The sequence below is a fragment of the Octodon degus genome, unplaced genomic scaffold (assembly GCF_000260255.1).
Source record: "Octodon degus isolate 3935 unplaced genomic scaffold, OctDeg1.0 scaffold00246, whole genome shotgun sequence".
Classification (NCBI taxonomy): Eukaryota; Metazoa; Chordata; class Mammalia; order Rodentia; family Octodontidae; genus Octodon; species Octodon degus.
Window position 1 is genome coordinate 2,351,319 of NW_004524822.1, and position 16,642 is coordinate 2,367,960.

The 16,642-nt window shown below is 43.8% G+C and overlaps 1 protein-coding gene across 1 annotated transcript in view; it reads right to left on the bottom strand.

The window, feature by feature from the left end:
* Syne1 (spectrin repeat containing nuclear envelope protein 1) overlaps positions 1 to 16,642 on the bottom strand; it is a 564,055-nt gene that overhangs the window by 234,022 nt on the left and 313,391 nt on the right. The window contains 9 exon segments of the mRNA XM_023706255.1: positions 1,666 to 1,833; positions 2,308 to 2,460; positions 3,930 to 4,256; positions 4,908 to 5,078; positions 5,230 to 5,385; positions 6,143 to 6,460; positions 10,274 to 10,438; positions 12,543 to 12,686; positions 15,235 to 15,388. Of these exon segments, the coding sequence (XP_023562023.1) occupies positions 1,666 to 1,833; positions 2,308 to 2,460; positions 3,930 to 4,256; positions 4,908 to 5,078; positions 5,230 to 5,385; positions 6,143 to 6,460; positions 10,274 to 10,438; positions 12,543 to 12,686; positions 15,235 to 15,388 (1,756 nt within the window).

Sequence of the window (16,642 nt, forward strand, 5' to 3'; positions counted from 1 at the left end):
TATATATATTATGTATTTAGTACAGGGTCTACAGGGTCTCACTACACAGATAAGACTCACAGTAATCCTCCTGCTTTCAGCCTCCCAAACACTGGAATTACAAGCATGCATCACCACACCCAGTCTCAATGCTATTTCAGCCTGACCTAGGGATGGGGCCGGCAGGCACACCAGGGATCAAACCCCGGTCTCTGCCCCTGCCTAGGCAGGCACTTCAGTCTGCTGAGCTACCTGGCCGGCCCCATGCATTGTTACTGAATCACAGCTGAGAAGACTCTGCCTAAAGAGAGGTCTCATAACGTTCTGCCAGTGACACAGTAGTGAATGGCAGAATCCCATGTCCAGCTTTAGACAGTTTCAGCATAAACCATTACTGAGAGCTGCGTTCTCCAGGGAGCATCCCATAGATGACTCAGGGAGAGGGGAACAGCTTTATCCTATCAGGTTTTAAGGAGCTCACTACTATACGGTGCTAACAACAAGGGGTACTTTTGTTCCCAGTGCCGCCTGGGTGGACACTGCTATATCTAAGGGAAACATAGATGGCACTGCGGCAGTGCACATCCACTATTTTCTTTCATGGTTCTGGGCCAGTGAACACTACCTACACTCAACTGGAAAGAGGCTTTTCATCTTCAAGATGAAAGAGAATTCCTATACCATGAAGTGGCTGAGGGGACAGACTGCCTCCTGGGAGCAATCTTTCCTCAGTGCTCAGTGGAAGGTCCAGTGGTTGCTTTTCTTTTCTTTTTTTGTATTTTAGGGCAGGGTCTTCAGGATGCTCAGGGTCTCACTACTAGATCAGACTCATAGTGATCCACCTGTTTACAGCCTCCCAAGAGCTGGGATTACAGGTGCTTGCCACCATGCCCAGTCTCAATTGCCCTCTCGGTGGGCCCTGGGGACAGGGCCAGCACAGCAGGCCTGGGGTTCGAACCCCTGGCCCCTGTGCCTGCTTGCAGGTACTTTAATCCACTGAGCTATTTGGCCAGCCTGCTTTTCTATTTATATTTGTTAAATAAAATCTTTTCCTCTGATGGGAATGTAGAAAGGTTAACTGGCTTTCCTAAGGCACAGTGTAGATGCCAACCACATCTTGATTAAAATTAATGTATTTCCCCTTAAGATCACCAAGGAATGGGGCCATAAAACTGACCACTAGTCATCTGGTATACATCATGACTAAAAATACAAATTGGTAAAAATAAGAATACCTCAAGTCAGTGTGGAACTTTATAGTTTCAAAATGCTTTCATCATCTTACTTGATTATTACTGCAGTTATGACATAGGTTGGTATTGTTTCTACCTTTACAAAGACCAACAAGGAGGCCGGGAGTGGCTAAGTGCCCTCAGCTCTCCAGCCCTGAGCCAGACTTTCTCCCATTCCATGTTTATCTGCATTTTTGTAAAAATAGAAGGTATCTCTTTGACAGATGACTCCAAGAAGACTAAACCATGAGACAAAAGCTATTAAGACAAATGCAAAGCAGCAGTGTGTTCTCAAGTTGAATACCATGATTCAATTGTTCTCACTTTGAGTACCACATTGAATGGTTTGCAACTGTCACTGCACTTGAGTCTCAGACCTGACTTCTTAGGAGTGGTTGTTCTAATCTGGGGCTCACAACCTTCCTGGGGTCAACTCTCTAGGGACCGTGTGTACCTTGTGATGGGCTAGCTGCTGGGTAATTGTCTCCAGGCTGCTTGTCTCCAGAAGATCAGGTGCCACCAGCCTGCCAGACATCTGCAGCAGCCACTTTTCCACCTCTTGGAGCTCACTGTTGTAGTCTTCGTGGTCTTTGACCTTTGTGTCCAGGCAGAGGACATATTCCTGTAAAACAAGGTGCCTTTTCAAGGTAACTTTCAGGCACAAAACCTAGTAAGATTGAGTTTGTATTTCAAAAACTTAGGGCAACTTATAGGACAGGAAGAGTTATTTAACAGCAGAAAAGTATTAGGAATAAGCCTGGCAAGCTCAAGGTTCTGAGTTCAAACCTCACTACTGCCAAAAAAAAAAAGGAATGGGATAGGGGGTGAAGAGTATACATATACACTAAGCTTGCACGAGGTCCTGGGTTTAACCAATAGCAATTGATCAGTCAATCAATCATACAATCAATCAATCAATCAATAAAAAGAAAATCACTATGAATGGGGAAAATTATTCTGTGGGCCACTTAAATGTCCAACTGATGAAAGGAAAAACACTGACCAGTAGCAAATCTTAAAACTGTCTGACAAAGACAAAGGAGCCAGTGTGTACAATTTTTGGCAGACCATTTGATTGGATCTCTTATCTCGTTACCTTTCCCATGCTGCAGAGGTCCTGGTAATCTCTCTGAAGTTTGTCTACTTTGTCCTTTAAGGTGACGTCTTGGATCAGATCCAGAAGAGCTTCACCTTTCTCTCTCACTGAGTTGACTGATGGCTCATGGGACAGCACAGTTTGCTGCAATGACTTGAATTAAAAAAAAAAAAAAAAAAAAAAAACAACCCAGCTCATCCATGGGAATAAGATGAATACACACATGTCTGCGGTACGCAACACATAAGCTGTATCAGAGAAAGTTCTGGTATTCTGTTTATGCATCAACAAGTGTAAAACATTATAAAGAGATGATTCACTGTGGCTAGTACAGTTTTCAAATATGGTACAGATGGAGAGTAGATTGTCGAACAGTGTTTCATATGCAGAGATGAAAACAAGGAAAAGAATTACATTGAACTAAATTTAGCTCAGTTCATGTTTCTTGCTTGTCCTTCATTCCTTTCAAGAAAGGAAGAAAGGATCCCAACATAAAATAGAGTGATGGCAATGTCTTTTGATTTTGGATTCACAAAGTTCCCTCTAGCTTGAATTAGATGCGGTGTCAGGGAGGCAAATCCCAGCTGCAACCTCACTGTGACAGGGTAACAGCACTATTTAAGTATATCAGGAATCTGGTGCAGGGGTGGGAACATGGGTTGTGATGCCTGTGTGACAGCTTCAAAGACAAGCTGCCTGGCTTGGCACAGAGGCCAGGCTCCGAAATAGATGTGCTCACTGGAGGTGCTTACAAAACGCTTGTGAGAGGAAAAGTTTCTGAATAAGCAGCACTGTGTAACCATTCTGGTCCTTTTAAGAAATAAGTAAACTTAGATAACTGCTTCTAAATTATGAGCAGGCAAGGGCCAGCCAGATAGCTCAGTGGAGTAAGGCTCCTGCTTAGGCAGGGCGCAGTGACTGGGGTTCGATCCCCAGTGTGCCGCGCCGACCCCACACCCCAAGGCGCACTGAGACAGCGATTGAGACTGGGCGTGGTGGCGCGTGCCTGTAATCCCAGCTCTTGGGAGGCTGAACACAGGTGGATCGCTATGAGTCTGATCTACACAGTGAGACCCTGTAGACCCTGTACTAAAATAAAAAATAAAAATAAGAGTAAAATAAATAAATAAATAAATAAATAAATAAATAAACTCTGAGCAGGTAAATTATCTGTGTCTATATCACATGTAACTATCTCTGCATTACTTTTATTCTTTCAAAAATTAATTGCTGAATTGTTTATAGTTCATTAGAACTTCCTGTCAAATGTAGTACCTTGTCTTCAGCTTACTGTGGATAGGCTCAAATAAGAATGCAGAGTTATGGGATCTAGATGCCAGTAAGATATATGTTGAGGATTTATATACCCGGATCAGAAAATGTCTCCACTTACTGACTGCTGCAGTCAATGAACTTATGATATGACTTTTGGACATCAGATCTCTGAATGGACAATTAACTCCCAGGAGTTGTCTGCATAGATGTGGTGTCACACACAGGCTTGTCACAGATGTTTGCTAGCATCCACAGGGGTGACATTCACCAGGAATTATCTCTTCCCACCCCCATCCTTGTGCTGTCCCTGCCGTCCACACACATCCGTCACATGTAACAGGCATTACCTTGTACTTAGATAACTGAGCTTTTTTCTCATACAGTTCCATTTTGGGTTCTTCAGGAACGTGTAGGATTGCCTGGTATTCTGCTATCCAGCGAGTCAGTGTTTTATATTTATCTGAGAATTCCTTCGCTAAATGAAGACCTTTTTCCAAAGTCATGTGCTCTTTTCGCATAGTGCTGGTCAGTTCCTCCAGCTGCTCCACGTGACCATGGATGTCTTTTCTTAGCATCTCTGCCTCACCTTCCTCCAAATATTTAGCAGCCTTCTCTCCTTTTTCCCGAGCTGACTTCAACAAACTGTGGCCTTTCTCCATGTCTTTCAACAAAATCTGACAAAAGCAATGAACAGGAAGCAAGCAGAGAGTTGATCTTACTTATTTCTTAAAGAAAAGACTTTTGAGGTCCACCTATATTCCTTTGACATATGTTTCTGAAATTTACTTCTCAGTCTTAATTCCTAAGCATTGGGAACTCTCTCTCTATCTATCTCTGTCTCTGTCTCTCTGCCTACCTCCTTCTCTGTATTTTTTTAAAATGTATTTGGTACAGGGCCTTACTATGTAGCTCAGACTCATAGTGATCCTCCTGTTTTCAGCCATCCCAGTTCTGGGATTACAGGGGTGCACCACCATGCCCAGGATGGCATGTAGTGCCAGGGATTGAACCTCGGTCCCTGCATTTGCCTAAGAAGGTGCTTAGTCTGCTGAGCTATCTTGCTGGCCCTCTCTTTCTGTATTTAAAGATCAAACTAGACATTTTCTAACACTCCATGGGCATTCAGATGATGCCACTTCCCAAAAAGTCCTAAGTCCTAAGCCAGCTGTAGACCCTACAGGAGCTTGACCAAGACTTAGTCTTTGGAGTGAAGCAATGAGCCAAGCTCACTAGCCAGGTGGGGTCAGGAGGGGCAGACCAGATTCCAAGGGCATGGCCAGTGAAGGAGAAAGGGTCAGAGCCCATCCTGGAGAACGCATGCCTACCTCCAATGTCTTCAACCTTTTCCCCATCATTGCTTTATCTACTTTCTCAATTTTGGTAGCCACGTTCTTGAAATTTTTATGAGTAGAACTATACCAATCAGTATAGGAACTGAGGGATAACTCTGATTCTTCCAAACTCTGGACTTCTTCTTCTAGGAATTTTATTTGTTCCTATGAAAAAAAAGAGAGAATAAAAACATGGGTGAAAGGGCAGGGCCAGGGCCTCTGCTGCTCACTGTGGCTCTGTACTGGGGCTGACGGCAAGAAGGCTGCTTGGGTGCATGGCATTGGCTGGCCCATGCTCAGAGGAGCAGGCGCTCACCAGCACTTGGAGGAGCAGGGCCTGGTATCGTGAGGTCAGCTGGGTTGCCTGGAAGCCCACTCTGCTGTTCACATGGCTCTCGTCCAGCATCTCCTGCGCCTTAGCACCCACGTCCTCAACTTCATCCTTATGCGCAGTTACTTCTTCATGCCATTTCTGTAATCATGTGAGAATCAGACAGAAGGACTCCACTCCAGCCAGTGTTGGCTAAGGAAGACACTACACGCTTTCTTCACAGAGGAGCCTTAGTTCAGCATGTGTTAGAATATACTTATTCTGGGATATCATTTTGAGAAGATGTCTTATATAACTTTGGCAAACAAAGACCTTACAACAATTTCATAAAAAATTATATGCTTGTGAGTTTGAGTACTTTTGAATATGTATTACACTTTGATTCAAAAGGTTTTTTAAAACAGCAATGTGGCATATTATATATATATAATATACATATGACCTACATATACGATATTTTGTTTTGCACTTAAATCAACTTTGTAAGAGGTACTTAATGAAAAAAACTGCTATGCATGAGTTTGGATGTACACATGGACATTACATAATAATTAGAATAAAAGTAATTATTATGTCTGATTTTAGTGTAGGATATTAGAACAACTTCATATTAGAAGCACACACTTAAATACCTGTGATGTTACTATTTTGAACCTTTATAAAACAAGGTACTAATGAAATATAGAAGGAAAATATATATTTCCATCAAAATACATTCTATAAAAAGACTGAACTGTAAAATAAATGTAAGGAAATATTCCCTTTGATTATTTTAAATTTCTAGTAGAGGGGAAAGAGATTTTGCAAAATATAAGCCATGGACAAACACTTGCCAAATAGTAATGAAGCAATTTAAGCAAGATGACAAACAGCAAGCATTTCTAGGTGTCTGTGGTACCTTCATCTGATGCAACTGTAGCTCCTTGGTCGCCCGGTTAGACTGGCGTCCAGTCCTGAGGCTGACTTTCTCCTCTGTTTTTTTAAGCCATTCATCTACTTCTTGAAACTTCTGCTCCATTAGCCTCAGCTTATTCACTATGTTGTTGAACTGGGTCCGAGTCTCAGAGAGTCGGTGCTGGTATGCCTGCCATTCCTGCCGGAGGGACTCCAACGCCCGGTCCTCTGCCTGCGGGATGCCCGATATGATCACGTCCTCTCTGGTATGCAGCACAGAGTTCAGTAGTGCCTGTCCCTCTGTGCAGCGCACCTGGAGCTCCTACGGGGACAAAGGGACTGCTGTCACACTCAGTCAGACTACACACTTGCCCAGGCCAGTGCATCTCACAAAACCAATGAGGTGAGCTTGCAATTCCTACTAGAAAAAACTGATTTTGTCCTGTCCAGTACCAAAGAACATCTATGCTTAGAATTGAAGATTATTTCCTAAGTTCAGAGAAAGTCTGAAAAATTTCCATTTAACATAATAGACACACAGTTCCCCTCTCCCATCAAATTTTTCTCAACATCTTCTGAAACTTGACTTTCAGCTAACAAGTAAAACTGGTCATGAGTAAAGGGCTATTATTTACAAAATGATCTAGGTGTATTATGGCTGACAGTCTGCTCAAAGCAGCTAAGGTATCTTGCTTTGATACTGAATGGCTCAGTGCTACACTTGGCTCTGAGAAAGAAATAATAGATCTTCTTTGTGTTAAGAGGGGACCTTTGCCCAAGCTGCACTCTAGGAATGTTGTGGCCAAGAAAAGCTGGTCCTGGAACAGGATACACAAACCCGGGAGGGTGGATCACCACACCTAGCTACCAGGTGTTCCCAGGCACGCCCACGTTTCATCCACCAAGGCATGACCCACAAAGATTCACCCTACAACATTCAGCATGAACCAAGCCTTACAGAGCACAAGCTTTTTCTAAAGAGAGCAAAAATTGTATATCCTTTAAGACAATGGAAAACTGTCATGTCTAATCATTAAAAATCCAATTCTTACAGTCACTTGATACCATCCTCCAAGTGCAAAGAACCAAGTCATACCCCATCAAGAATGTGAAAAGTACCACCCTACTTAATAAAAATATAGCGTTAAGAAAAAAGTCCTGATGATCACATAGAAATAGCTGAAATTGCTGATAACTATTTTTTTTTTTTTTTTACAGAAAAATATAGCAACCTCTTATCGTTCTAGCGACTGGAACACTTGCCCCCCATTCTACTCACAGAATGGCGCATGTGAAGGTGCAAATGTGGAAACAGGAGAGCGTCATGAGGGGAGAAGTTGCCATCAAACTGGCCACAAACACAGCAACTTTAGTCCCATACTGTTCAGGTTTCTTTCTCAAGGTGATTCTGTACATCCTTAGCCCTAATTCAAGGTCAACAAACTTTCTTTTTGTCTTGTGAAGAACTCGACAGCAAGTATTTTAAGCTTGGTGGGCCTTTGGGTCTCACTCCGCCTACTTCCTTCCACCAGGGCAGCACTCCCCATGACATCACTGATAGCATCTGACTGTGTGCTAATAAAACTTTATTAAAATGCTGACATTGTGGTCATGGATGGATCCCTGCCTTGATTTACCAATGCTCACAAATTGCCACCATTTCTATAGTTCCTATAACATAATTCTATCTATTACACATACCAATATATCATCATTTTATGAAATTCTTATATACCTCCTATTTCAAGTCTTTATGCTCAAGGGAAAATGTGGTTTAATATTTAAACATAGGGATATATGATACAAAGCAAATTAGGTCTTCAATTTATAAAAAATCATCTGTGACTGTGGTTCCTGTGCTGGCAACTGGCCCCCACACCACTGGGGAGGGGAGGGAAGACATCAAGATGCTAAGGACCTCGGTGATATAGTTGGGGAATCGCAGTGGTCCACTGTGTCTCCTGCCACTGGCACCTTCCTACTTCTTTAACAAGTAGTGATTCAAAAGAGACAATTGATGAACCCATTCCCAGGGAAGACAAGGGTTAGAGTTTGTGAGGCTGGGGAGATAGCTCAGTAGAGTAAGCGCTTGTCTGGCAAGTACAAGGGCCTGAGTTCTATCCCCAGACCCACCAAAATAAATAAATAAATAAATAAATAAATAAATAAATAAATAAATAAAAGTTTGGATTGGGCCACATTGACATGATTTAGTGAACTATTTTCTTCTGACCAGAAGCCAGAGAAACATCTGGTTAGTAACCTACTGGCTGAGTTTCCACACAGAAGTTAGAGGGCTCAGCGGGAGTTTACCAGGATGTCTGGAATGAAGTGCTGAGAAGGATTATTTGGAGAAAAGAAGGGCAACTGTGCTCAAATAAATTACAACATGTAAGCCTGGAAGATGAGGACATTTCACTCTTTGAAGGCAGGATGAATGAGAGCCTTCAGTAGGTTCATGAAATTGTGATGCTTCTGACTTCAACTATTTATTTACCTTGTGAATAGGCCAGATATTTATATAGGTAACATTTTCTCCCTTCTCAGTTAATCCTCCTAACAACTCTGTGGAAGAAGCTGAATCACAGAAGTCCTCCCTTGCCTGAAGCCATCTAGTGACCGGTCCCAGGAAGATTAGCGTCTGAACTTTTTGACCTGGCTTTGTTCTCTTGCCACTGCACCACATTCTACAAGAACTAGAAAAATAACCAGAAACTGCATATGTCAGTGATGGTCCCTGTTTTTCCCACCTTGTCCAAGCTGTAGGGACATTATGCCAATCTTAGCCCAGTTCTGATCAGGGCAATCTCACCCACTGAAGATCCTACCTGGCCTCTCTCCAGTTCTCCACTATGAGAATCTGGAAGCCCTTTTTTGGAGAACCTCACTGCCCTCTTCCTGTCTGCCAAGGCAATATTAGGGCCATTGCTTTGAGGCTACCAGAGGATCCGTCATGCTAGTCTATTAGGGGTCTTACCGCATTGCTTATAAAGATTCACCTGTGGGTTTGTGTGCCTCACCAGATTGCAAGCTCCTTAAAGGTAGTAAAGGTAACTTGGTTGTCTTTACATGCAGTAACCAGCAAGGTACCTGCACTATGTCAGGTACTCAGCTGATGCTGCAGGAGTGAGTAAGCAAACACGTGGTGATGGCTTTCCCGTGTCTGACAGCGCACCTTAACTGTAGCCTCCTGGCCTGAGTTCCAACACTTCCCTTGCTCCTCTAATTCCTCCTTCTGGCCCTGGATTGTGTTCTCAGTGGTGTGGGACATTCTGATTGAAGCTAGGTGGCTCATAATACTGGCAGTAGTCTGACTTAGAGTGATGCCTCCCTCTATTGACTTCTGCAGCTTTGTCTCACTTTGCAGTTTGTCCTTTAGGGGCCAAGAGAGAGGTGCATCAGTGGCTTTATAAGTTAAACATCAGCCACTCTTGTCAGGGCCTCCCAGTACTGAATGATTTCCCTAGTCCTGTGGCCTAAATTGCCTCATAAATAATATCAATGTACTACATTGCCAAGGTCTCCGAATGCTCTGGAGCAAGCCTTACTAGGGCCACACTTACTATGTGCCTGCTTTCTAGCTGGGTGTGGGGGCACCGGCCTGTAATGCCAGCACTTGGGGAGTGAGGCAGGAGGCCTGAAGTCCTAGCCCGCTGGGAAATTTAATAATTTGGGAAGATGCCATTTTAAGCTGAAAAAGAGAGATGAAAAGCTGGCCAGATAACTCAGCAGGTTAAGGTGCCTGCTCAGGCAAAAGCAAGGACCAGGGTTTGATCCCTTCTTGCCATGTTGGCCCCGACCCCAGGGCGAGCCGAGACAGTGACTGAGACTAGGTGTGGTCCCAGTGCTTGGGAGGCTGAAAACAGGAGAATCACTACGAGTTCCATCTGTGTAGTGAGACCCTGTAGACCAGGTACTAAATACATTAAATAAATAAATTAATTAAAAATAAAAAAATAAAAAAGAGGAGTGTGTGCCATGGTGCATGGGCCCTAGGTTCAACCCCCAGTACCAAAAAGGAAGTATCAACTTTCTGTAGGACTCTAAGTCATATGTATTAGCTTCTCCTTCCTTGAAATAATAAATCAATATTCAGAAGGAAGAACCTTTGCTTTCTGCATAAAATAGATTTTACCTGAAGGTCCCTCAATGTTGTTTCATGAATGTGGGCGTCACCTTCAAGGGCTGAGTATCGGTCGAGTTTTTCTTGTTCTTGCCCCAGCCAGACTTCAAGGGTCCTTAGATCTCTCTGGTACTCCTGGTGCAGGCGAACAAGCTTCTCAGACTTGGTTACTGCTTCCTGAAATTAGCATTTAAAATGATTAGGATAGGACCACATTACAATGTGCAGTATCCATGTACTTTACGAATCTACTTTTGTGATTTTAGAAAAGCACAATTATGAATTGGATATGAATGACTCCCTAGAACAATGAACCTTTAAGAGTTATGTACAAAATAAGATTTTGAAGATTAAAAAGGATCTTAAAGATCACAGTGTTGAATTAATTAACTGACCTCTGGATTTATAACATATAATATAGATAAGATAACAAATTAGCTTTGCTTTCATAAAAAAATCACTTTTTATAAAAACAAAAATTACAGTTCTTACATTGTGCCTTATAGGAGAAATTAGACTCAATGTGCAATTTTTTGAACTTTGTGTCAATTTTCTAACCTGCATGTCCTCTTTAAAAGCATTTTTTTTTCCAGCTCAGTGGGACTCAAAGGAACCATTTTGTCATGGTTCCCACGAGCCTTTGATAATTCATTATATTTGAAATTTCAGGAATGTACCACACAGAATAGACTAAAAAATATCCCACATAGATATCTCATATGTTAAGTTTCACCCCTCCTCTGCCCTCTGCCGGCAGCACTCTCCCTTAGAGTAGTACAGGCAGGAAAGACCTAACTACTGGGAAGAATTCCTAACATTTTTCCAAGGTAGAATTCTGGCTACCTTGGATTCCTTCTTTTTAGGGTTTCAGAAAACTGGACACTGCAACTTTACTAGATTCAGAGACATTTGTTTGGAGCAAATTCAGCTCCAGTAGCTGCACGACTGAAAGCAAGAGAGGTTCCACCAATTGCCCCAATTCCTTCCATCGTAGCAGCCTCACCGAAGTGCTCACTTGTTGGTGGGGTCAGTGCCAAGGTTCCATCGGGCATCATAGTGACAAGTCCTGGAGGAACTGGGGTACAGCTGGCACCGGAGCAGGGGGCCTGGTGCCTCTGTTGTTTGTGCCCGTAGCACCCCACACAGCCATCTGGCCCACCCATCCACAGGCTCCGCAGTCACAGGAAATGTGGTTAGTGGGAAAGGCCCTGCACTGCAGAACTCTCTGTGAGGCTGGCTCCCCTGAGAGCCAGCTGGTGCCTTTCCCTGAGGGTCTTCCTCCACCGCCCACAATGACTATAGCCCTTTCACCGGGCTAAACACAGAAAAGGCTTCTTTCAGTAGTTCTTAGAAAAGTTTCAGACTGTGATAGATGCACTACAGCGGGCAAAGTGCACATGCAGCTGTTTTCCATGGAGAAGCATCTTTATTATCCAGTTCCACTTTGGCAGTCTCTGCAAGGGTGCCTGTTTCCAAGTAAAGAAAGTCAAAGCTTTTATCCTTATCATTAAGAAGTTCTCATGCTTTCCTATATCTCTTAATTTTCTCCTCAGTGGTATCAGGGGCAAGATTGCCCACAAAGAGGCAGCCATGTTGGGTAAGTGTCTTCTCTTCGGGTTTCCTAAAATTCTTCAGGTCAGCAGTCAAACCTTCATTTCGATGGTCTGTTGCCCATTGGCAGGTGTTGGTGGCTGTGGCAGCCGCCGCCATTGCTGTTGCTGGCACTGCTGGTAGCGTGTTGATGACGCTTCCTGGGGGTACAGCTCTGCTTTTCCAAGTTGAAGGTTTTAGGGCTCTGCATTTTCATACCCTCACCTTGACTGAAGACATTCCAGTGCCTCCCAGGCCCAACTTCAACTTTGCCGATATCAAGAGTCCTCTCCTCAAAGTAATAGAGACCTTCAACAGCATTTTTATTTGCTTTATGAGTCTTAGACAAAGAATGATAACTATTAGGGTGATTATTTTGTACTTTCCAAAACTCTTATCATAGACATTCTCGAGCAATTATGGATTTTCATTATGAAGCTGCTCACAATTTTTCTCAAACTGGTCCATTTCTAGAAATTTTTAGTTGAAAACTACTTTAGTTTACTAGTTTGTATATACCAACAACTGAAAAGTTTAGTCGAGTTTCGTCAGTTACATCTTTAAAATATTGAATTCATTTAGCTTATTTAACTGCTGTTGCAAGATTGACGCTTAAAAACAAAATGAGTCTTCAATGAGCGCAGCCCACGCACTGCCCCCCAGGTGAGTCCACAGGACACTGGAGCCCTACCTTGGCTCTCTCTTTGATTGCTAGGTATCGTTCCTGTAGATCCTGGAGCTCTAGCTGGGTGACATAGTGCTCAGTCATGCTGGCTCCTTTGGCTTCAATAGTCTCCAGTAGGCTACTGTGACTCAGCACTTCTTCATTCAATAGCTAGAGAACAGTTTAAAAAAAAAAGTTACCATCATACTAATGAAACTGCTAAAATTAAGATATTTTAATTGCATAGCTGGCAAGTGACCTCAGGTTATTCATCCACCCACCCATACACACACATATATATCTGACCTAGATACACACGTGAGTGTGCAAACTTGTATTTTGTGTGCATGCTTTTAATAATATCTGGTCCAGAAACTTTCTCTCCAATACCAGCTCCCAACTAACTACTTTATATTTCTACTTGAATATCTCCAGCTTCTCATAGCCAGGAATGGGGCTCTGAGTGCCGTGTCCACGCCACCTGTTCTTGCCCCAGCCCTTATTCTCTTCTTCACACAGCAGTCTAAATGAATTAGGATTGAAGTGGAATCACACCCCTCCCTGAAGAAAGCACCTTCCATCCTCTCAGCCCTGCCAGGCTCAAGTGGAAAGTCTTCAGGGAATCCAATGCAGCCTCATGCAGCCAGGTACCAGCCCCTGACCATGCACACCCCCTGGAACTCTCCCCTGCTTCCTGCTTGGGCAACGCCCCTTCTCTCCCCACTCCCTCCTGCATGGCATTCTGTCACTCCTCAGGTCCTGCACACATGCTCCTTATTCTGTCTAGAATCTTCTTCCTTAGCTCTTCCCAGGCAGGTCTCAGTGCCACAAACCCTAGAGGACACAGGCATCTGAGCCTGGCCCTTTGGCTTGCCTGGGCAGCAGTAAGGGAAGAGAAATTGCTTTGGGTCTTTGATTAATTACATTGTACAGCTAACAAATACAAGGATCAAAATTTCCTTTCTTTCTATATTTTTATTATAACATTAAAACGTCAACATAAATATAAAATTAGCAGGACATTTTTGTTTAACTTATGAAATTATTTTATAAATCCACACAACACACTCATGTAATAATTAAATAAAACAACAAACATCGGCCTTTGCAGTGTAGAAAGGAGAAAAATCTATCACGGATAGTGGCTGCGTTTTCCCCACACACTCAGACAAGCAATGTAAGGTCTGATCAGTGCAGACTGCGGCCAGCCTGACCCCGCGTGCGGGTGGCTCAGGAGGTGGCACCAGCACCGCCCTGCACGTCCCTGTGCGGCGCTCTCCACACACTCCTCACACGAGCACCTCAAGATGGAGTCATGGGAAATACCACAGGAAGTCACATAATGCTGCCAAATGGGTACAGCCTCGTGGGTGGGACCGTGCTGCTGCTGGCAGGACACGTGCAGCCTGTGGGCCGTGGATGGATGCATCTGCTTTAGGGCACGACCTACACGTTTCCTGTTTCAAAGAGCCCTTTCTCCTTTTCCCAATGATGCGCTCTCAAATGACGCTACTCTTTTTCTTTTTACAACCTTTTTATTTCTTTATTTACTTGTTACAGGGTCTTGCTATGCAGCTCAGACTCGCTATGCAGCTTGCACTCATAGTGATGCTCCTGTCTCAGCCTTCCCAGGCTGGCATGCGATACCAGGGATCAAACTCAGGTCCTTGCACTTGCCAGGCAGGTGCTTACCCCGCCGGGCTACCTCCTCAGCCCAAACCACACTACTCTTTCTCTTCATAATACTTACTAGCCACAAATGGTTTTTATTCACGCTCTTATTGCCAAGTGTATGTACCCTCACCAGAATACAACTCTTGCATACTGTATTTACCTAAAATGCGGCACAAGGCCTGCACATAGTAACGTCCTCATTGGTGCTGATAGAGTAAATGAATACCGTAATTAGTTAGGAGTCTGTTAAAATTCAGAAGGAGATGGCTCAGCGGGAACCATGGCGATGTCAAGCAGGGAAGACCCAATCGACCAGTGAGAATGTAAGTGCTTGAAGACTTCCTGCGTGGTTGCGACAGCCTGACGGCGGGTAGGCCATGGCTGCTGCTAGAGATCAGAAGTTCCGAAAGTCTGTGTAACTAGTATTGATGCAAGTTTTAATAACAGAACCATAACTTATTTATGTTTAAAAATCTTAGGCTGGGTGTCGTGGTGCATGCCTATAATTCCAGCGCTTGGAAGGCTGAAAACAGGAGGATCACTATGACTCCGATCTACATAGTGAGACCCTGTATACACCCTGTACTAAATACATAAAAAAATTATTGGTTTTGGGGCTAGGGAGATGGCTCAGTGGAATAAGTGCCTCCCAGGCATGCACAAGGGCCTGAGTTCAACCCCCGGTTCTGGGAAGAAAAAAAAAAATTATTGATTTGTACTACTACACTAATTTAATTATTATGAAAAAAAAACTCACAAAAACGCATAGTGATTCAAAATAATGTACTAGAAAGGAAGTAGTTTCATACCTTAATGGTGAGAGGCTGAATATATTAAAAGACATTCAAGCAGATAGATTTTAGGTGGTCTGTATTGTAAAACACGTGTGTTTAGGATTGGCCTGGTAGAGAATATTTTCACTCACTAATAAAAATCACAGAAGCCAGGTTTAAGGAACAAGGGGAGATGGAACCCTAGCCTGGATCAGCGTGCCTGCGGTGGGCTGTGGCGTTCTAAAGACCCCCAGATGAGACCCTGCTCTGACCTTGGCTTTCCCGAGAGCGGTCACTTTCTCCCGCAGCTCCGCACACTGCCTTTCGGAGTCACTGAGGCTGGCTTCTACGCTGTCCATCCAGCCGGAAAACTGTCGGACGTCATCCTGATAACTGGTCCACTTCGAAAGGGCTCCTTCGAGTTGACTGGAAAGGATTGCAAAGCCTGTAACTTCCACTTGTGTCCATTCCACCCACACCGGCCAGCAGAGGGCGCACAGTGCAGAAAGGGGCTGGGGTGGGAAGAACAGGTGGCCAGGGCTTGTCAAAACTGGGCGTAGGGGCTGGGGATATAGCTCAGCAGCATGAACACCTGTCTGGCAAACGCAAGGTCCTGAGTTTGATCCCTGGTTTCGCAAAAAGGAAAAAAATAATAATAATAAAAAACAAAAAACTGGGCCTGGATTTCTGAGGAAAATAGCCTCTGGAAGCAAGGAACTGAGAAATCCAGTCTGAGAGGAAGGTGAGACAGGACACAAACCAAAGAGGCAATGGTGAAGAGATCAGGTGTTGGGAGACGCCCAAGGGTGAACCCAGAACTGCTCTTTTCTGGAGCCAAATCTCTAGGTATGGAAATAGCCAATATTTTCTCAAGTTCAACATGGCATTCAGAGCAGCAGAGAAAGAAAGGGACTACTAACAGAAGGAAGGAAATTAAGCACAGTAACCATCTTGCATGAGATTTAATGAACTGAAAAGTATAATGGAAAAATAGTCATATTTCCCCGATTGATCTAAATACCATGTTATAGACCAATACTTCCGTGGCTCAATGTACACCCTAGGTATTTAATTCCATTAATCACTTGAGTCTAATTTTGAAACCAGGAGGTGGTTTCTTCTGTAGCACGTGGTGTCACTACATACCCACAAACTGACCATGGCAGTAAAATGTCACCAGGGCCCTAGGCCTTTCTATTTGAGGATACTCTTGTCCCTGAGGCACTCTCAGCTTGTCAAGGAGGGCCAGGGGACTGTCACCCTGCTAGAGGAAGCCTACAACTACCCTCCTCCTGAGTTCTAGAAGCTTGTTGACATTAACCCGTGAACTCTGAGGCACATGTTGTGCAGCAGCTCCCAGTCACCCCAGCCAGGTCTGTCCCCGCTGCTCTGCAGGGATCTATTTGGACCTGGGGATACTTCCTGGGTGCTTCTGTCCCTTATCTCTGTCCCACTCTGTCCTGCTACTTGGTTTTAATCAAGATATCTTTTCATTATAAAACATTTGTATATCTTTAGATTTTAAAGCAGTGAACAAAGAACAAAAAACCATTCTTTTTTGGCAGTTATATTAAAACATAGGCAAAGTATTGTAGGTCAGCCTCCAGACAAGGTTGTACCTGCCTGCTTTATTTATTCTACTAAGAGAGACAGGGAGGGGTGGGGAGGTAGGGGGGAATG